This window comes from Miscanthus floridulus, chromosome 1 (genome assembly GCF_019320115.1).
Source record: "Miscanthus floridulus cultivar M001 chromosome 1, ASM1932011v1, whole genome shotgun sequence".
NCBI lineage: Eukaryota > Viridiplantae > Streptophyta > Magnoliopsida > Poales > Poaceae > Miscanthus > Miscanthus floridulus.
The window spans coordinates 173,137,589-173,159,203 of record NC_089580.1 but is presented as its reverse complement, the minus strand read 5'-3'; the positions used below and the strand labels follow the sequence as shown (position 1 = coordinate 173,159,203).

The following is a 21,615-nucleotide window of genomic DNA, read 5'->3' as shown; positions in this document are numbered from 1 at the left end:
CTGCAACACGAAAACTATATGTGGACCAGAACAAAAATTCTAGGAAGCTCCAAAACCACAGAATTTGAATCATAAGTAAATTGCACTGTGCTTCTATTCGTAAGATGACTCAACAACTGAACTAAAACAGAACTGTTATGCTCTCCTGCTCTTATGCCTTATGATCAAGCAAATAATATTGCAAAGAATAATTAAATAGAGCATATTAATTCCTATAGCTACTGCCCTACCATCTGGCCAAAGCTCCAGCATGCACAGGGTCGACATAAGCATGATGCATGAACAATAAAAATGTAATTTAAGAGATGTTCAGAACGTTTGTTTTTTTGTAAATCCGTCTTCATGATGCATGAAAAATTAAAATATAATTTAAGTTTTAGCATAAAATCAAAATAATCTTATTTTTTTGAAGAAATCAAAACAATCTTATTGCAAACTGCTAGGACAAAACCCGATCTTAATATGTCACCTGCAGTTGTCCTGTTTATGAAAGTATGGCCATGCATATAAACAATTATTGTTTAAAGCTAAAGTAACATTAATTATTATAAACAAAAATATAAATTTATATTGCGGTACTTGCTCTTAACTGGCTTGTTTAGCTAGATGACATAGAAACTAAATGGAGGCCTAAAAAATGAAAGCAGGAGAAGCAACCTGAATACTATAGGGAACGTCCAAATAGGAATTGCACTTGAAAGCTGGAGAATCAACCTGAATACTAACCGAGTGACGATTGACCACGAAAGTTTTGGAGACATATATACCTGGGTGATGATGCGGTAGACGGGGTTATGTGCGGTTACGCCTAGTACTGCCGAGATCGATGGGTGCGACGGCCAAACTGTCAAACTGACGAGGATAGTGGACTTTGCCATACCAAGAGGGCAACAGCGGTGGAAGACGCTGGCGGAAACGTACTGATCCTTTAACGACGACGAGTCGATGGGGAGGGCCTAGCGGAGACGCACGCTAGCTGTCCGGTTGGCCGCTGGACGCTTTTTCCTTTCCTTTCTTCCACGGGCAGGACGAGCTGAACGGTGGCTTGCATGATGATCGATGATGGCCAGAGCGATGATGGTTCGTGGTGGGGTGGGGAAGCAGGATATGGCGTCTGATCTCGTATGCCTCTCTTTTATGCGGTTGTCGCTGCAAGGAAAGAGAGAAGGAGGAGAGGATATGAAAATCCGGGCTTGCATGTAATGTGATTTTAGGAAAAAGAAGTGACGTATTTTTTCGCAAGCCTTAATTAAGCTGGATGGACGTCCGTTTCTTCCCTTTCTATTTGGCCGGCCAGAGACGTGAGATTTTTTTTCACGAGCGTTAATTACGCCCAAATGGACGTCCGTTTTCCCTCCTTCCTATTCAGCCAGGCAATTTGAGATTTTTTTCACAAGCACTTACGACTTATGGGCGCCGTTTGACCGTAGTTTTTCGTTTATTAGTGGCATATGATGAGACGTGATCACGTGATTCTCGCGTGGAGTGGCATTTTTAGGGAAGAAGCACCGTATGGGCCATTGTGGGGGGCGACGACGCCGGGTGGGATAATGAGCATGGGATCGCACGCAGGAGGACCGACGACCCGATGTCTAATTTTTTGTCTTTTTAGACGTGATGAGAGAAGAGATTGATGAGCCATGCTAACGTGCCCCTTGTGGATGGTGTGGTCTTTGATGATGGAAGTTTCCTTCTTGGCTTCCTTCTTGATTGCATATGCACGATTCCAGTTTGCATGCACCATTGTGGCGACGTGCATGGAAGGTGGTCTGGTTGCTCGATTTCACGTAATCCTTGATATTCTTTCTTCCTTCCAAAAAAAAGAATGGAAATTGGTTTATAATCAATCGTTCGTATATATAGTCCTCATTTAGCAAATTGTATGGCTATAATTGTGCATGACTAATTTGGAAGGAAGAATTTTGTTGTAAGGGATGGGTGTAGGAGCGAGGGCTGCGGGAACACAGCAGGCAGGACTATGGGCCCACGTTAGAATATCGTATCAAAAAGTGTTCACGCTTTATTCTTTTTAGTTGTAGGAGATATAGGTGGTGTTTTGTTGCCCCTCCTAAATTTTAGTCGGTGTCCCATCGAATGTTTGGACACATGCATGGAGTATTAAATATAGACTAATTACGAAACTAATTGCATAATTTACGACTAATTTGCGAGATGAATCTTTTAAGCATAATTAGTCCATGATTTGACAGCGTGGTGCTACAGTAAACATATGCTAATGATGGATTAATTAGGCTTAAAAAATTCGTCTCGTGAAGTACTGACGAATTATGTAATTTATTTTTTTATTAGTATCTGAACATCCTATACAATATTCTCCCCACACATCTCCTAAATTTTAGTGATAGGATAACACCCCCGCCCATGGACTTGCCTTCGTCACACCGAGAGCAGTAAAGAAGGACATGCAAAAGTTTTGTCAGACGTTGGTTCGACCACGACGCTGCAGCAATCGAACTCAGTTTTTGGTCGGCTTTTGTCACATATTGGTTCGACCACGACGCTGGAGCTGCCCAGACTGATTGGTCAGGTACTTGAAATTTTGTGTTAAGTTCTTCGGTTCTGATAGATCGAATAGCTACCAGCACACACGAGCAATGGAGGGCAGCAAGGAGTTCGAGCATAGAAAATGAGAGACTCCACAGTCAAGAGTTTGCATATAGAATTAGAAGAGAAAAAGGAGCAAAATGAAGAGATCTCATATAGATCTTCTTCTAGCCCCTACTCAATAAGCCTCAACGATGTGAGTGCCAATTTTATATTTTGAAACTGTATAAACTAGTGAAGGTCCTGATTTGGTTTTGGTAATTGAGTGTCAATTTTAACTGGATTAAGGCCCCGTTTAGATGCATAAATTTTTAGCTTTTGGTTACTGTAGCACTTTCGTTTGTATTTGGCAAAAATTGTCCAATTATGGACTATTTAGGCTTAAAAGATTCGTCTCGTCAATTACGGGCAAACTGTGCAATTAGTTCTTCTTTTTACCTATATTTAATGCTCCATACATGTGCCGCAAGATTTGATGTGATGGAGAATCTTGAAAAATTTTGGATTTTTGGTGGGATCTAAACGGGGCCTAATATGTTTCATGTAAGATGAACAGGTACTTAGTCCACACACTAGGTTGAGCAAGCAATGATAGCCATGGTGGAGAAATGTCTTATGATGTGATGTAAATGCTCAACAGTAAAGATGAATGAGCTTATTGAATATGACACATCATAAAGACATCCTTGATGAAAAAAGATTATATAGTACTCCTTCACTCTAAATTATAAGTTTTTTTTTTAATTTTCTAGATATATAGCTTTTACTATGCACTTAGATATATAATAGTTCTAGAAACATATTAGAAGTAATCTCTAACAATTAAAATATTTTATAATTTAGAATGAACGAGTAGCAATAAACCATGACCTTTCTTGTACAACACTCATAAACTTATATATTTTTTCTTAGATGAACTTATATGTTTGGCGCTGCACAATGTGAAGTATATATAAGCTATAGGGATAAAGACAAAATAAAGAAAGGCAGCAGACTTGATCCTCTTTGCATTCCAGTGCACTCCGATGCTCCCAGCTGGCAGCTGCAGTGCTGTCTGGTTCGTGACAAACCCCGGACAACACACGTCTCTTGACCTCTGTTCGCATTCTGGCCGCGTCCCTACTATCCCGTGTTTGCTTCAAGCAAATCCTTGATCTCCATCCTGCAATGCCACATTGCCACCTCTTTTTTCCTCACTGCGGCTTTCTGAGACGATCCGATGTGACACAGCCTGTTGGCTGATATCCCAAAGCTGGCTAAGGGCATGTTTGAAATACGGGATTTTTTTTCTATTCCTATATTTTTTCTGTAAAATTGAACTGATTTATATAAAATTTCTGTGTGAAATTCCACGTTCCAAACAGTCCCGGGAAACGATAGCCGGGGGGGGGGGGGGGGGGGGGGGGGGGGGGGGCGGGGCGCCGCGGCGGCCTGGGTGGCGCGCGGACGGCCCGAAGTGGGAGGCGCGGCAGACCGGCCGTTACGAACGCGGAAGGATTACAAAACCACACAGACGCGCTGGGAGCCTGGGAGTGGGAGGAATCCGTTCATCAAAGGCGAAGTGGCCGCCGAAAGCGGTGTCGGTTCGGTGCCGGGTGGGGGCGCGCTGCGCCGCGGCCGCGCAATCAACTCCCACCCCCTTCCAGCAGCCCCCTGTCCTGGCCTCCCTCTCGTCTCGGCTGGTCCACCTCTGCCGCCCGCGCACGGCCGCTCCCGGCGCCGGTTTCGCCAGGACGGCACTGCCGTACTACTGCAAACGGATCAGAATCATTCGTTCCAGTTCTTGTACGTCCTTCCGTTGTTCGCCCAACATCTCCGTGCTCCGTGGCTTTCAATTCCCCATCAACAGTCCTAGCAACCGTCCTACGGTGGTGCAGTAGTGGGAGAACCGTCCTGCTACCGGTACTCACGTTAGCTTGCTCTTTGCAGTAACCGTTGTCTTGCGGCTGGATACACATGTTACTACGCCAAATTAGCACTACACAAGTGCTAGTGGTGGTACTGCAGATGCAGCACGTGAGAGCCATGAGCGTGTGCGGAACCGTATGGCAAAGGATGTGGAATTTTGGATCCGATCCCAACCCCATGGGCCATGGCGCGATTACTTGCTCTACAACTGCATTCATGGAGCCTAGCTGGTGCCTTGAAACAGCCGGCCTCCGTCCTCTGCCTGCCATAATGCTTCTTCGGTTTTTCAGCCTACCAGGGGATATTTTGATTCGTTTCCCCTGTATAGGAAACGGACGCAACTTATAATAAGCCACGGAATCATAATGTGGTAAGCCAGCCTCCAGGCTACAGCTGCCTCTGCTGTTTTTTTTATCACAGTGCAAAATACAGCAAGCACGTCTGCCTGCATACGAGTGTACCACTACGAACGGGCATCGCATTCTATTGCCGATGCCGAAATGTAAAAGCCAAAGCCTCTTCTGTGATTCAGAGGAGAGCAACTCTTTTCCTGTCGATGCTGTCCTGTCAAATCGGTTATGCGTTCTTATATCTACGGAGTACTCGTACATACGTGTTTTATCTCTTGATGACAGTTGACACGCATGTTGATTTTGAGTCCTCTAACCGCCAGCCTTTACCCTCGAGAGGCCGAGACTAATCCGCCGGACTGCCCGGTCGTGCGTGCTCACCACTCACAGACGCAACGCAGCGCACGGCGGTCTCGTCACCTCGGCCGGTGCACCATTTCCACTGACCCACCGCCCACCGGCCGCACCGCATCGAACAGGAAAATCGTATGCTAGGCCCGTCCTCCCCCTGCATTCCGACCTGAAAAATCAAGGCTTTTTCTTTCCTTCATTCATGGGGTCCAATGGCCCGACCTTTGTCCCTCCAAAGGTGAAGAAGGCGAGAGCCAAGAAGCTTCAAAACAACTCATCCATCATCCTGCCAACCCGGCAACCCTCCCCCTGCCATCTCATTCCAACTCTGCCTTTGTTGCAGGTCGCCACTCGCAGCAAGCATTCCACATACTTTCCTCCGGTCTCGTTCGGCGGCGAGGCTCCGTCTCCGAGCAAGGTCGCGCTTGTCCATGCCGGCGCCGCGGCCGTAAGGGCGGTCGATCGAGGAAAAGAGAGCTAGCGCGGGGAGCCATGGCGGCGTCGGCGGGTAAGCTGGCGGCAACGCTCCACCGGAGGACGCGCAGGGTCACATCCGCGCTGGCGTACGCGGCCCTGGAGTGGGTCCTCATCACGCTGCTCCTGATCAACGGCCTGCTCGCCTACGCCATCGCCAGGTTCGCGGACTACTTCGGCCTCAGCCCGCCGTGCCTCCTCTGCTCCCGCGTCGACCGGCTCTTCCTGCAGACGGAAGGCGTCGGCGAGGCTGGCGCCGCGCGGTGGCTGCGGGACGCCCTCTGCGGCGACCACGCCGCGGAGATCTCCGCGCTGGGGTACTGCCTCCGCCACCGTCGGCTCGCGGCGGCCGGAGAGATGTGCGACGGCTGCCGGTCCGAGTGGAAGGAGAAGACAAGCGATGCTGCAGGTGCGTGTACCTGCTGCAAAGCTGTCGTACGGACTTCTTTGCGCGAGCTGGAAGAGACGAGGGATGAACATGTCTTGGAGAAGGTAACCGAGGAAGTAGAAAATGACGACCAAGGCTATGTTCTGCTGGCTCAAGATGATCACGAAGAGGACGAGGAGGAGCCGGATGAGGTAGAAAACCAAGAACAAGAACAGCAGAGCGAGGTGGAAGCCCAACAGCAAGAAGACGAGGAGATGGCTGCCGTTCAGGATGAATCCTTGGAATTCATGGATCAGGTCGAAGACATCACCGCGATCGAGGACGACCGGTTGGTGTCGGTGGTGGCGCTTGACGAGATGACCATCGCCGATGATTCGGGTCTTCATCGGTATGTTGAAGAGGGGGACGGAATGAATCATGTAGTAGAAGATGAGCAGGATTCGAGGGATGTAGATATCGGAGTGGTTCTGGAGGAGAAGAGGATGTTGGATTCCTCGGTTGCAACGCCGGCTGATGTGATCGAGGACTCTGTCATGCCCATCAGCCCCGTACCTTGTCCTGAGACTTTAACAAACCCATCTCATCCTGATCATAACTCCATTTCCCAAGATGATGGAGATGTTCCTGAAGATACTGCTGAAATTGGCGATTCCACGGCCGAGGAAGAACGCATCTTTGTGCCTCAAGGTACTTTCTTCATATGCTTCTCAGCACAATGTTCCATTTCTTGTCAACTGGTAACCATCACATGTTTTTTGCTTCAGTACAAGAAGCCATTTCTGAAGATGACAACAGAACAGCTGAGGTGGACACGAACTGTGAAGAATCAATCGGAAGCGATATATGCGAACGGGAACAAGATGACCATGTCGTTCCATTTCAAGATTTGGCAGCATTTGAGGAGCCGGTTGCTCCATTGTCAGCTGCTGATGATCTGCCATTGCCATTGGAGATTCTAGACCCAACTGAGCAAGGTAGTTAAGTGATTCAACCCTACTAATTCACCCAAAAATTCCCCTCTGAGATGTCATTGTTAATTGGCGCTTTTATTGTACTAAATTTAACTTTTAACTTTTGTGGGATTAGAAACAAGTGAAGTTGAACAGGAGGAGGTGACGACGAGCATGGGATTAGACCTCCAACCAAACGAACAGAACGAGATCGAAGAAGACAAAGCACCTGAGACACCGACGAACAGCGCCGCTACACAACGCTCCGACAGAATGTTTTTGCTCGAGAGGAAACGGTCGCTGTCGCTCTCTCTGGATGGGAGCGTGGCGAGCGAGATGGAAGGCGGCGAGCCTTCCACCGTGGACCAGCTGAAATCGGCGCTGCAGGCCGAGCGGAAGGCGCTGGGCGCGCTGTACGCCGAGCTGGAGGAAGAGCGGAACGCCGCGGCCATCGCGACGAACCAGACGATGGCGATGATCAACCGGCTGCAGGAAGAGAAGGCGGCCATGCAGATGGAGGCGCTGCAGTACCAGCGGATGATGGAGGAGCAGTCAGAGTACGACCAGGAGGCGCTGCAGCTGCTGAACGAGCTGGTCACCAAGCGGGAGAGGGAGAAGCAGGAGCTGGAGAGGGAGCTCGAGCTGTACAGGCAGAAGGTGCAGCACTACGAGGACAGGGAGAGGAGGAGGACGGCGAGCTTCAAGGCCAATGGGGTAGTAAGCCCCAGTGGCAGCGGCACTTCCGTGTCCTCCAGCGGCGAGGACAGCGACGGGCACTCCGACGACTACTGCGAGCTCGGCGAGTCTCCCGACGGCGGCAACGTTCAGAGCTCATCGGATGCTGCTCTTAGCTCCATGAGGGATCAGGACGGCACCAAGCACCTAGCTGCTCTGGATGACTCCTTGACGTACTTTGAGATGGAGAGGCTCTCCATCTTGGAGGAGCTCAAGACGTTGGAGGAGAGACTCTTCACATTGGAAGACGATGATATCAACACCAGCAAACAAGCTACTGGCCATTCCTCGAGTGATTTCGATTTGTCGGCCGATGGCCTTCAGTCGCCTGAGTATGTTCTCACCGGTGACAAGGCAAGGTTCGGAGGAAGGGCCTCTATCAGTAGAGGGAAGAGCCTTCTGCCTCTGTTCGATGCAGTCGGCGACGAGGCCTGTGATCAAATGCCATCTGCAAGAGTAGGAGAGGCAGCAGATCAAGCCGATGATTCGGCAACAAAGCCAGTATCGGTGCTTGTCAAAGAGCAGGAGAGGCTGGCAATCATAGAGGAGGTTGATCATGTCTATGAAAGATTGCAGGCGCTGGAGGCGGACAAGGAATTCCTGAGGCACTGCATCAAGTCCCTGAAGAAAGGAGACAAGGGCATGGACCTTCTCCAGGAGATTTTGCAGCATCTTCGTGATCTCCGCAATGTGGAGCTTCACGTCAAGAATGCTGGTGATGCTATAGCTGCAAATTCAGCGTAGCAAGCTCAACTATGATAAGTGGTAAGCACCTTCTGTCAAATCTGGATGTTAATTGAATCAGAGTGATTACTGAAACTGTCTGTATATCCTCAAAATAGCATCTCCCACTAAAAGTTTAGATAGTCACACGACTTTGGCAGTTTGCCAGTTTCCAGCAATAACGTCCAGCAACAATCATGCTTTGCAGATTAGCCTAGCTTGGTATCGATTGAGTAGATTGGATTGGAGTAATCCAAGGCACTGCATTGGTGATGGTCCCTGGAAGGTACGTACTGTCTGATTATTGGGAGTTTCTGCTCATTTTGTCTGTGGGCCGGAAGCAAGCCCTCCCTTTTGTGCTGGTCCAGCACTGCCAACTTTTTTCTGTTGTGGTGGTCGGTCGTAGGAATCATTAGGCCTTCCAAAGCTGCACAAAGCTGAATCATGGTGACAGCTTCTGTGGCATGCACGCGGGGCAAAAGAAAAAAAGGTTAGCCCAAGTGGAGATGTGGATGCTTTTTTTTTGTTATTTTTCCTTATCGGATTTAATCTTTTGGTTAACTTCGGATTTGTTTTTGAGCTGAGGTAGGGAATCCTCATGTATTTGTTGTAATTTTTTTTGTGAGGTTGTAGCTTGAACGGTTGGTACATGCAGTTTGCTTTGTCTATAGCCAGATTTATGATGAAAAGAAAGGTTGTCTTATGATGAAATCCCATGTGGTAAAGATTATCCCCTAAGGCTCTAGTCTTTGGGTTTTGCTTCAGATTGAATCCTAATTCCGAAGTTCCTAGTATCAGATATGTAGGGAAGCTTCTAATAAGTTATATGGATGAAGGATGTTTTACTTAAAAAAAAAGTTAACAAGACGGCAAATAGTCATTACAAAAGAGAGGAAAAAGAAAGAAAAGCAAAGACGGCACATAGAGTCATTACAAACAAAAGAGAAAAGAATGTAGGATGAGACAAAAAAGATGTAAGGGTCCGACTAGAGGAGCTCCTCCTGCCTCTGGCTTTGGCACTGTAGCAGTGACGTATCAGAGCCGGAGGGAGCCCCAAATATGCAGCTCCAACGGCTCCTTACATTCCATAGTTGTTTTCAGATTGTTATGGGTGGCCGGAGCGCCAGCCCACACCCCTCATAGTACGTAAACGGGTCCTTAAGGTGTTGCCCAATATGGCCCAGTTGGGGCTGGCGTGAACAATACCTGCGGCATTGTACCATATGCCATAGAGTGCCCTTGCCAAGGAAGGGATAAAGATTAGGAAAGAGATCAGATTCCCTTAATTGTAGGGATTAGTTTCTTAAGGGTCAACTCCTCTCATCTATATAAGAATGGTATTGTATCTCCTTTCAATCAAGCAATGAAGAAGAATTAATCCAATTCTCCCAAATTATTCATAGTCTCCCCTCGCGTCGACTTTGCCCAGGCATCTTTATGGCAATGGTTATACCCAAATGATCTAAGGATCACAACACAGATAAAGCCAGAGCCATTTTTTTTTTCATATGCTACAGTATCTACGGTGCGCTACACTGGCTTAGGAGCCGTAGCCAGAGCCATCAAAAGCGGCACCAAAAGGGTCCTAAGCAACATAGGATAAGATTCAATATACATCTCAAAATCAACTACCAAACTATGTTCTAACTACGAATAAATAATTTAACACAGTTTGCTTATATTCTCTTGTACCATGAAGTGAGATGGTCAATAACCTCAAAAACTCCATCATCTTCCTATGAAAGACGGTGATGAACAATGCGTATAAAGCAAATCACATGTCTCTAAAGCCTAGTGTCATGGCTTCGATTCCGCGACAGTAGTCGGATTGTTCGACGTGGGTCGATGCGTGAGTCTCCGGTTTCTTAAGCACTCGAAACACATGGGGTTTATCCTAGTTCAGGCGTTAAACCATATGTCCAGCAATGGTGTTCTTCATGTTAGGAATGCTCAATAGAGTTCTTACAACACACACACACACACACACACACACACACACACACACAGAGAGAGAGAGAGAGAGAGAGAGAGAGAGAGAGAGAGAGAGAGAGAGAGGTGTAGAGGAGCGTTACGTTATGCTACTGTTGTAGGGTTTCAGTTGCTCAAGCGAGGAGCCGACCGAGGGCTGAGCATCTCGGTTCGCTAGACTATAACACGAGCCCATGCCTCACCTTATATACAGGGAGGCAATGAAAGTACAAGTTACGTGATTGCGGAGGGTTATCCCAAGGTTTCTCGACCTAGGCTTTGATCCCCCCTTGGGGGTGTTGTGTGTCATCCTTCGTCTTGTAGCAGGGGACAACGCCCCAACTGCCCCCTAGCATCTTCTGTCGCTGCCTGGAGCTAACCGTCACGCGTTGTGTGCTGCCGTTGTGCCTTCTCCGGGTTCGCCTTCTCGTGGCTACCTCACATACCACGTAGGGCAGTGGTTAGTAGATACATACGACGTATGACGTGTGGCATTGTCGTAGATTTACCTGCTTGATGATGACGATGCATGTCGATGCAGTGCAGATTGGTAGCAGGTAGATGCAGTATATCTATTCCGCTAACAACGTCGAGATGTCGACGTCGTTGAAATTGTCACAGTGGGGACGTCAATATGAGCGTCGGCGTTGAAGATCAGCGGTGGCTTCAACGGCGATGTCGACATAGAGCTTGTCGTGCTAATAAGATGTTGTGAAACATGTCGTCAGCGGTTACGACCTTTCCCTCTCCGTCTCTCATGGTAGATGAAAGTAGAACACACAGACATAAGAGATAGAAAGACTATTCTTTATTCCTCTGAATATTGATGATGATTACAATATAGAGCTATCACGTATATATAGTCTTGCCAAGAACTATGAGTTTGATAAGAGCCCATATATAAATAGACTAGGATTATGATTTCTTCTTTTCTTTTTCTTTTAGGACAGAGTCTGTATGTTTCATAATAGTTTTCTGCCAACTGAACGGGGAAGGAGCCCCGTAATTAGCACCAACATGGACATACAATACATCTAGTCTTGAATAGTGAAAAACATAGCAACACATCTTCATAATATGGATGTCCTGGTCCATCAATCAGGTCCTAGGAAGCAGCTGGATGTGGTAGCCTTGTGGAAACACAATCTCTGAGATGCGTAGCACATCGCCTCCTTTGACTTCCCTCCATCTGGTAATTAAGAAAGAACGAAATTAAGAAACAAAATCTGTCTTATATAAGGCACATACAAATAATATGATGTAACACAGGTGGTTGGACACCCAAGAAATACATATGTATATACCTATAATTGGTCACCAAGGTGTGGAGGAAAAGCGCGATCAGGACTTTGCTGAACTCTGCCCCAACGCAGAGCCTTATGCCGCCCCCAAATGGCATGAAGTTCCTCAGCAGAGTGCTCTTATTGTCGTCCTGCATTTTCTCCGGGTCCATGGTCCATTCTTGGGTGAATAAACTTGAGTTGCTCAATTGTAGATAAAAAAAGGGCAAACCCAGTGCCGGAGGCTTAATTGGTAGCGTTCGTGTTTAATGGTACTTTCTAGCGTAGTTGTGTCAAAAATCAGGTATCTTGGCATCTTTTGAAACCCAAATTAAGATCCTCAATTTTTTTATAAACCAAAAGAAGCCCCAAGTTTAATTTTTTTAGTTCTCTTATTATGTAGTCGTTTATTTGTTTGCATTACAGTGACATGTCGCTTAAATTAGGGGAGGAAATTTCAAGTCAATGTGTTCGATCCTGACGACTGACCTGCCACCTCCATGGGTTGAAGGTGAGTGGATCTTCAAATAATCTAGGGTTGAGATGAACTGCCATTGGGCTGATCATGACCAGCCAACCAGCAGGAATTGTATAGCCTGCATCAAGACAATTAATTGAAGTCGTTAGTGTAGTCAGTCAGTAGATGAAAACTTGTTTGCCTGGGCTGGAATATGGGATGATGTTGTCTTCGGTATGAGTATGAATGCATTACGGATAGTGAATTGATCTGTATTAAGCTTTCTCGAATATGATCTGTATTAAGCTTTACTGCAAGGCTAGTTTGGACCTCAAATAATCCTAGAGTTAGAGATGGAAACTAATCATATTTATATATCATAACAGCTGAATTCTTCTGCATGCTTGCCGTATACTTTAGCATAAGGAATATACTTACCGTTCACTTGGACATCCTTGAGAGACTTTCTGAAAATCCCAGGAGCCACGTTACCCACTCGAGTTATCTCATTCATAACCTTCATCAAGTCAAACAATCCAATCAGTTTGAAGAGCTAAAGAGGATCTATGAAGGGTTCATTTAAACATTACGTTCAAGGCTTAAAGTGAAAGAAACCATCATAAGTCATGTTTCTGGAAATGAGACCACCAGTAGAGTTTTTTACATTCACCGTTGGGAAATTTACGCTTGGAGTACCACAGAAATGCCAAGAAAAAATTGAGCAACGAGCACGCCGTCATTATGCATTTTATCTATTTATAGCATCAAATCACCTGAGCAGTAAACGTCATGGACTTGTACTCATCCCATGTGATTGAAGAGTCCACGCCCTCTCGTTTCTTCAATATTGTCTCGTGCTCTTCCTGGAAAAGTACGACGATGTTTTCATTATGCACTCGATTAAAATTAAACCAGAGTGCTAAAAGCCTTCGACTGAGAACCAGATTATAAAAAAAATATATAAATTTAAGTACACAATCAAAAAATTTATTTTTTATTTTTGAAACGAAATAAAAAATTGATTGTCTCCAACAGAGCAAGAGTATAGGAATTCAAGCACATGGGATAATTTGCAATTATGATGACATTATATACTGAAAAACAAGCTAACCGTGAGTGCTTCGACAACTTTGGAGTTGTCAGTAAGGAACTTCATGGCAACAGTGAGCGTTGAAGCAATAGTGGCAAAGCTGGCAAATAGGAGTGCTGCGATTGCGTCAATTGCAAACTTCTCAGTCGCCACTGGCTTTTCACTTTGCAGATCGTCAACAACTATGTCAAGAAGGTCCCCATGTCGTTTGTCGGGGGCACTTAGCCTTTTCTTCAGAAGTTCTTTGAGAACACTCTGCACCTTTTTCCTTCCCTACAAAAGCATAAATGACATATACAGGATGGTGAAAGCGATGAAAAATGATTCTGTGTACATCTTGAAACAGAACTGTGGAAAGATCAATCTGGATCGAAATTTGTGACCCACAATCAGTTATGTTAGGTATATACTACTGTGTTAGGTATGCTAGGACTTACTCCTATATGTAAGACAACATAATTCAAGGTCAACTTTGCATTTTTACTACTTTTTTTTTTGAAGGAATGCGTTTTTACTACTAAAAATTAGTTCTGAATGAAATTACCTCAACTCACGAAAGAGCGAAAATTGGGGTCACCTAACATGATTATGAAGACCAAGTTATTTCATAACTTATTTTCCAATTTAAACAATTCTTATGCACTTGTGCAACCAAGCAAAGTGCTTCATTTATCAAAATAAAATGTACCGTGAACTGTGCCCTCTATCGATGGCAAGGCTAGACAAAAAGCTTATTGAGCTGGGTCGTGACTCATTTGAAAATTGCTCTGATTACACTTATTTATCTTTTAAAATTAAAATTAGCTTATTCTGAATGAAATATTGATTTTGGCTCGGCTTGTTAGGCTCAGGTTGCTAAGACCGGTTTGAAGTTGGGTCTCAAACAAATCACGAGAACATGATAAACAAGAATACATCAATTTCGAAGAAAGCTAAAAAAAAAGTGATATTGGCTTGTTATCAAACAACCCCCCCCCCCCCCCACACCACTAAAAGGATATACTAAATTTATGTAGCTAAAAACCTCAAAATCGCATCGTTTGTTAAAGATAAATATAGTTTGAATTGTACATATATACCTGCATGCATTGGTAGAATGTTGTCCCAGGAACATACAACGGGAAGGCGATTAGACCCTGGAAAAATGATTCATAATTCTTCCGCAATTCTCTAGCCCTTGCAACGTCGAAACCGATCAGCTTCTTTGCCGTCATGTCAAAGATCATCTGGATGCAAGAAACATTAGCTCATATGTGCAGTACCACATAAGATTTTTTTTTTCTTTCTTGTTAAACAAAATTGCAGAAGCGAACTAATCATAGATCAGTTGGTTAGGTTCCTTGTGGTGGAACCTACCCACCCGGGTTCAAGTCCTCGACTTGTCACGAGTGCTCGCATTTTCCTGGATTTATTCCAGGATTTAACGGTGCTATGCTTTCAATGGTAGGCGATGTCCCCGTCGACAGCGAGACGCCTGTGGTAACTTTGTGAATCTCGAGATCTGCCGGCTCAGTCCTTCGAAGGTGCTCATAGGGGTAAGGTTTGCGTACGTGTGTTCATAAGGGTGAGTGTGCGTGCGTGTTGTGGGCATCTACGTTGTACTGTGTAATTCTAAAAAAAATACAGAAGCGTTTGCTCAACCAAAGCTAATTGCTTGCTTAGTTATTGTCAACACTTAAAACCTACATAGCAACCTATTTAAACTTTCTTTCTTTCAAAAGTAGCATACTACTTACAACTTTTTTTTTGAAAAAACAAGTAACCTACATACAGCTACCACTGCCGCAATCCGGAATTAACTGGAGTGCCCCAAACCGTCAAGGAAATGATCATTGGCCACAAACCATCAGGCAAACTCACTAAAGGATTGAAGACAAGAGAAATTAGTTTCCTTGACGGTGTTGGCATTCAAGGATGATTTCCTTAGAGGCCGACAGCCAAGGAAACTAGGAGCACACCTAATTTGCCAAAGTGCCAAGAAAATATTCCAACCATCAAGTAAATTAGTTTCCATAAGGGCCAACAACCTCCAAGAAAATTATCAGACCACCGAGGTAATAGTTCTTTCCTTGGCTGCCCTTGACTGGAAACTGTGGTTTTCCTTGGCTGCCATTGACTGCCAAGGTAATTGTGATTTCCTTTATAGACAAATGTGAATTTGCATTGGCACTTATTATGCAAAAAAATGTTTTTCTCTAATTTCAAATATGAACTAAGGAACACTTCTAAAGGAACATGCAAAAAAAATTATCCAATATAAGCAAATACATTTTTTAAATGTCATAGACTACATGTACATTGTTGTGAAGGATTTTAGATTTTTTTGAACTAATTTACTATTTTCTTTATTTTAAATGAATTTGTATATGGTTAGGGAAATTGTATTTTTTTTGTGCCGAACGCCAAGGAAATTACATAACCCTCAAGAAAATGTAAATTTCCTTGGTTGTTTAGTATAATACTCAAGGACATTCTAATTTTTCTTGGCAGTTAAGAATAACAGTCAAGGAAATGGTAATTTTCTTGAAGCTTTACATTCACACTCAAGTAAATGCTTAATTTCCTTGATGGGTCTTTTCAATCTCTCAAGGAATATATTTTTCTTGAAGGTTTGCTAGCACATCTAAGGAAACTATATATTCATTAGTGGTTATGTTTTGGTACTAAAAAAATTCACAGTCCTCAAGGCAATTCTAGATTTTGCGCGTGTTTAGTTGCTACCTTCAATTTCCAAAAAGTGCTACAGTACCCATCACATCGAATCTTGCGATACATGCATGGAGCATTAAATGTAGACGAAAAAAAACTAATTTCACAGTTTGGTTGGAAATTACGAGACGAACGTTTTGAGCCTAATTAGTCTATGATTGAACACTAATTGCTAAATAAAAACGAAAGTGCTACAGTAACCCGAATTCCCAAATTCACCCAACTAAACACGCGCTTTGATAGTCTACGTAAACCATTACGTGATGCACACGTGGCACAATGGTGTGTTGCCTTTTCATGGGAGTTGTGCTTAATTTATGGAAGAGGAGGAATGATTGACAGCCACATCAGCTTTTCTGTAAGTTATTTACGTAGACACAGCATTACTCTTGTTAAAATTAGTAACCTGCTACTTACATTTGAGATGGCCTCCTTGACCTCGATGCTGGGCTGTGCCGCCCATGCTTGGAGGCTGCTGGCGACGACGTCGGCCATCTCCGTGAGGAAGGCCCCCTTGAGGTTGTTGAGGCCGAAGTCGCGTGCGGCAAGGCTGCGGACGTAGCGGTGGAGGATGCCGTCGTAGGAATTGATGCTCTCCTTGCCGAAGATGCTGTTGGAGGTGTCCGGGTACCAGCTCCGGAACAGCTTGCCCTCCTGCTGGAAGATGAACCTGTTCAGTTCCGCGTCCAGGGACACCACCACCGGTTGCCCCACCAGGCTCGTCTTGAACACAGGACCGTACCTGCATTTCCAAAGAGAGTAAGGGGTGTTTGAATCCATTTGTCATGGCAAAAGTTTAGCTATTAAACTTTAGTCCAGCAGGAGGTGTTTGGATTTATGGTAAAAGTTTAGTCCTCCATGCTACAATGACTGATTTGTCCTCATTTAATTAAGCCATAGGAGAGAGAGGGGGTGCACGTGGGTGGGTGGTGGCTATCCGGTGTCCTGTGCGCCACTAAGACTGTTTTAGCTCAGTTTTGCACCCCTTGAGCAGCAAATGGGCAAAACTTTAGTCCACTCCATTTGTTTACTTTTAGCCTACCTGTTTGATCTCCATGGTAAAAAAAAAAGCTAAAAGTGTAGGACTAAAATTTTGCCATAGAATCCAAACATCCTATAAGTTAATGGTTGTGCTTGGAGTGAAGCTTTATTTATATGTTGAGTCCAAAATGTTAAAACTTAAGCAATATATCCATATGATTTCTAAATATTTATTACTAGGAACATGCATCGAACAAGATGTCTTGATTTCTCTGTAGAAATAGTATAATACCGTACTCTATTTCGATTCACAAATACTTACTCCCTGAAGCCATGAATAAATGATGTTTTTGGTTGTATGCCATTAGCCTAAAAAATACTTTTTTATGTCTTGGATTTCGGTATTTGAAAATAATACTACAAGTAGACTCGTCTACAAAAGTAGTTTCATAGTTTTTAATATTGCTATTTTTACGATGTATTACTCCATACTAACAAAATTGCTAGTCAAAGTTTTATTTTGAATATCATATTTTTTTTCTTGAATACACAAAAGGTTTGCACATCTTTGTATTAAGATCAAGAAATGGTAAAAGTTACAACGACGCGCCACGAATATGGCACACTAAGGGGATAGTGTTATACAATCGGCTCTGTCCTCCCTACCAGAACTCGTTAATCATGCTACCTAGCTATCACCGGCAATCAGACACGCTGGTTTGCGCGGCGCCTTTTGAATATCATATTAATGCGCAAAAGATTACTTTAGGCAAATTTGCCTACAAAACACTGAAAACGTGGTTTGGACTCTTAAGAAAAATTGTCCATGAGGCAGAATCAACGAGAATCATATCCACGTCCACCCAATCCAAGAATGTGAGATTCTCACCTGTTCAATCTTTCTTTGTAAAAGTTTGGGATATCCAAGGAAGGGCTCGGTTGGAAGAACTGGAAGGTCTCACCTACAATAGGGAACCCCATAGAGCCAGGAGGAAGCTTGCCGTTGCACGGAGGGTGCATCCACTTGTACACCCAGTGCAGCAGCCATCCTACCACAAGTGTGCTAATACAACCTAGAATAGCATATGAAACCTGCAGTGCTTCCATGCCTGTCACTAGCTTGTTCATTTGATAGTATTGGTGTCTGGCATATGCCTGTATATATAGAGAGCCCTAGCTAGCTGTGAGGGTAAGTGTTAGGAAGAAGGGACAAAAGGAGAGAGAGAGACAGAGAGAAAAGAATGATCTTTATTGCCGGCTCAAGTACATGCTGTATAGATGCTGGCATAGGAGGAGTAAGATTCTGCCGGTGTCTTCTTCTGCGAATTGCGATGGCTCAGATTGATCATTTCTGTTGGTGAGTGGTAATACTTTTGTTTATATAGAATAATAAGAGAAAATTCTCATATGGAATTGAATGACGTTAATGCTGAGTGGACTTTGACCTTGTATATATAAACGTCAATGGGATGGGACATCAAGTGGCATACAAATGACCATGAGGCATTAAAAATTGCATGCTGAGATATGATCTGAGTGCGATTCCGCTGCTGTCTCCTTGCATTAGTAGGTCGTTTTTCTCAGATTGTTGGTTGTCCTATTCTCGGGTTTGATCCTATGTCTGATTCCTTCCATATCAATTTTAGATATTTGCGCCTTTTGATTTTTTTTTATATATTTGCAAAGTCAGAACCCTCTCATCCAGCGTATTTTTTTAGGGAAATGGAGGGGCCAAAAGCCCCTGCATGAAAGAATTTATTAAACCAAACAAGAACAATAGTACACAAAGTTAAGGGGGGGGGGGGGGGGGGGGGGGGGGGGGGGGGGGGGGGGGGAGGGAAGAGGGGCTAACTTAAGAAACAAAGAAAGAGAAAGAAAATCAGAAACAAACTGCTAATTACACTAGATTTTGTTTCCATTGTTCAAAAGGAATGGAAAGCCTTGAATTGATTCTATGCATCAAAAACATAATCTCTTTGACAAACAAACCTCTTGAAGTCTCCAGTCTTGGTCGAATTACTTTAAAAATCAAGTCATTTCTTGCTGCCCAAATCGTCAGCTCATTAAGATCACAATTATCATGAAGAACTGGGATTGTAACCTGCTTCTGAAATGCTCAACAATCTCAAGGAAGTTCCTGTGAAGGGGAGTACCCAGGTTGATAATACTCCAACATTCTTTAGCAAAACTACACTGAAGAAAAAGATGTTATGAAGTTTCTTCTACAGCTTCATTGCATAGAACACAATTATAAGAATGCAAATGCATGTTCTTTTTTCTTAGAATATTCCTCGTGCTCAATCTGTCCTTGATTAGTAACCATAAAAAAACTTTGTGCTTGGATTGACAAGGACACTCCCACAGCCATTTGTAATTGTAAACCTCATGAACTTTTGTATGACTAAACAAGGCCCTGTAAGCTCTTTTAGACTGAAAGTTCACTCCCCAATTATATGTTCAAAGACTGAAAGTTCACTCCCCAATTTTGAGCCACAACTGCCAAGTCTGGGCTCCTCGGTCGCCTTCGCAGACCCGATGAAACCCTAGGGGGCGCCCCTGGAGGCCACCCTCGACCCGCCGCCGCCGGCCGCCATCCCAGCGCCGGCGCCCCCCCCCCCCCCCCTCTCTCCCCTCCCCTCCCCTCCCCTCCCCCTCTCCTCTCCTCACCCCTCCCTGCAACTCCCGAGTCAGACCCAACCTCTGCAACTAGATGCGCCGCCGGGACGCCGCCGCCATCGCTCAAATCCCGGCCGGTCGCCGTGGACGCCGGCGAGGGCGCGCCCGACGCGCTGTAGCCACCACAGCCGCCATCTCCCTCGTTCGAAAGCACGGGCGGGTCCCAAGCTGGTGAGTTCACGGCCGTCGATAAAGGCGCAGAGCTAAAGACGCCGCTGCCACACGTGCTAGGGGCCAGATCCCGCGAGATCGGACCCTAGACGGACGGATCGACCGCCTCCAGCTATTGGGAGCCGCCAAGACGGCCTCCTCCGGGATCCAGCTTCGGAGATTGGCATCTCCTCCACCCTTCCGGCCGTGGCTCGGCAGGCTTGGCTTCGTCTTGCGACCTGAATGTCCCCAGGGGTGGACGCAGCATCCCACAGCCGGAGGTCGACGCATGGCTGCAGCCTCCCGCGTCTTTCGCTGCCGACGGCCCCCACCCTCTACGTCGCCGGTCACCCCTAGCTCGCCTCCCCTCTCACCGGACGCGGCTCTGTTCTTCCCAGATGCGGGAGGACGCTCAAAGCAGCGCCGATGGGCGGATGGCGACGGTGATGAGTCCGACGACGACCATCCCACCTCCTACCTAGACGTCGTCCGGCGAAGCTAGTCCCTGCGTCCCCGCCGTGTGCCCAGGTTCGTGCCGAAGCGGAGGCTGGCCGACACCGGCCTAGGCGAAGGCAGAGGAAGCGCAGCCAGCTGCGTGCATAGCTAGTGCACGGTCCGCCCGCTCGCCCGGTGGATGGCCGCATCCCTATCCGCCAACGCCTCGGCCACCGCAGACGGGTTTCCGCCCCCAACGCCGATGGGTGGCGGGAGATCCTCCACCGGTAGGAGACTGTCGATGCGGGAACCACAGGATACCCCGCAAGGGAGAGAGAAGATCTAGTCCAACTAGGATTCTTCCCATGTGATCTTAGTAGTAGTACTATTCAGTAATCCTACTAGGATCTCTCATTGTAAACCGACTAGGACTCTGGCCTCCTGACTATATAAAGGAGGACAGGGCTCCTGGGGGACAAGAGAACAACAATTGTATGACACAACACAATCAATCCAACATAGAGGCTAACGCCGGCTGGACGTAGGGCTGTTACTCGATCAACGATCGAGGGTCCGAACCAGGATAAGTCGTTTGTCTTTTGCGTTCACCATCGAGTTCTGCATACGCTGAAGCTCGAACATACTGCCTTGGGGACCCCCGTGGCAGGCTATCGGTGGTCAAACATCGACAGCTGGCGCGCCAGGTAGGGGCTTTCGGCGACTTTGCATCCGAGAGCTCGATGGACCTCGATAACATGATCTTCCCGACGGGATCAACTTTTATCTTCGGCTCATGGATCTGCGAGGCGGACAACTACGGCAAGCTTCAAGGCCATCTCCTCAAAGATCCGGATCATCATGGAGAATTCCCTATTTCAACAACTACGACGGATCAGCTCACCAGAAGATTCGCGCAGCTCATAATATCCGATTCAAATCAGATTTCACGGCTACGCGCATTCAACTCGAATTCAAGTTCCGTGTCCAAGGTGAAGTTTTATCCGAGTTCTTTCAAGAAACCAAGTTCTTTTTCAGCAGGATTCCAGAGCACAACCCAAAACAACTCGGATTACATTCAGAGTTCTTTCAAGAATTCGAATTATTTTCCATTTGGGCTCGACAACATGGCAAAATCCTATCAGGGATAGTTCAAAAGATCCTTCAATCCAATGCTTGGGATACCACTGACAGGAGCCCAGGAGGGTCTCGTGCTAACGATAACATCGCAAGACTGTATCATCCACTGGCCAGGTTTCGTTCCTGAAGATAGCAGAACCCAACTAGTCGGCACAACAACAACAGTTATTCTACCTTATCAAGAAGGAGACTCGATCTGCGACATCGAGGCATCTACTGAAGTCATCAGCAACTCCGACAGTATGAAAACTAACACCAATAACAGAACGGCTCACGCACGGGAAGTAC

At 45.7% G+C, this 21,615-nt stretch overlaps 2 protein-coding genes across 2 annotated transcripts; one reads left to right on the top strand and one right to left on the bottom strand.

Moving 5' to 3' along the window:
• Positions 1-5,392: 5,392 nt before the first annotated feature.
• Positions 5,393-9,132, top strand: LOC136502604 (myosin-binding protein 3-like). The gene is made up of 4 exons (XM_066497852.1): positions 5,393-6,723; positions 6,801-7,010; positions 7,123-8,486; positions 8,653-9,132. Exons 1-3 carry the CDS (start codon positions 5,667-5,669, stop codon positions 8,463-8,465), a joined length of 2,610 nt encoding a protein of 869 aa, XP_066353949.1. The 5' UTR covers positions 5,393-5,666; the 3' UTR covers positions 8,466-8,486; positions 8,653-9,132.
• A 2,378-nt stretch (positions 9,133-11,510) lies between these two features.
• LOC136502593 (cytochrome P450 87A3-like) lies at positions 11,511-18,036 on the bottom strand. Its single transcript, XM_066497846.1, has 9 exons — positions 17,819-18,036; positions 16,366-16,690; positions 14,319-14,465; positions 13,261-13,512; positions 12,923-13,012; positions 12,588-12,666; positions 12,182-12,288; positions 11,717-11,844; positions 11,511-11,601 (listed from the first exon to the last, which is right to left on the bottom strand). The coding sequence occupies exons 1-9, from the start codon at positions 18,034-18,036 to the stop codon at positions 11,511-11,513; spliced, it is 1,437 nt and encodes a 478-aa protein (XP_066353943.1).
• Positions 18,037-21,615: the final 3,579 nt, after the last annotated feature.

What these genes read in the sequence shown, in the direction of transcription:
- LOC136502604 (XM_066497852.1), top strand. Translation starts at nt 5,667, where the DNA reads ATGGCGGCGTCGGCGGGTAAGCTGGCGGCAACGCTCCACCGGAGGACG. An exon ending in ACGCATCTTTGTGCCTCAAG is followed by an intron (nt 6,724 to 6,800) that starts GTACTTTCTTCA and finishes TTTTTGCTTCAG; the next exon opens with TACAAGAAGCCATTTCTGAA. An exon ending in TCTAGACCCAACTGAGCAAG is followed by an intron (nt 7,011 to 7,122) that starts GTAGTTAAGTGA and finishes TTGTGGGATTAG; the next exon opens with AAACAAGTGAAGTTGAACAG.
- LOC136502593 (XM_066497846.1), bottom strand. Translation starts at nt 18,036, where the DNA reads ATGGAAGCACTGCAGGTTTCATATGCTATTCTAGGTTGTATTAGCACA. An exon ending in CCATGACGTTTACTGCTCAG is followed by an intron (nt 12,667 to 12,922) that starts GTGATTTGATGC and finishes GACTTGATGAAG; the next exon opens with GTTATGAATGAGATAACTCG. An exon ending in TCAACCCATGGAGGTGGCAG is followed by an intron (nt 11,845 to 12,181) that starts GTCAGTCGTCAG and finishes GAGAAAATGCAG; the next exon opens with GACGACAATAAGAGCACTCT.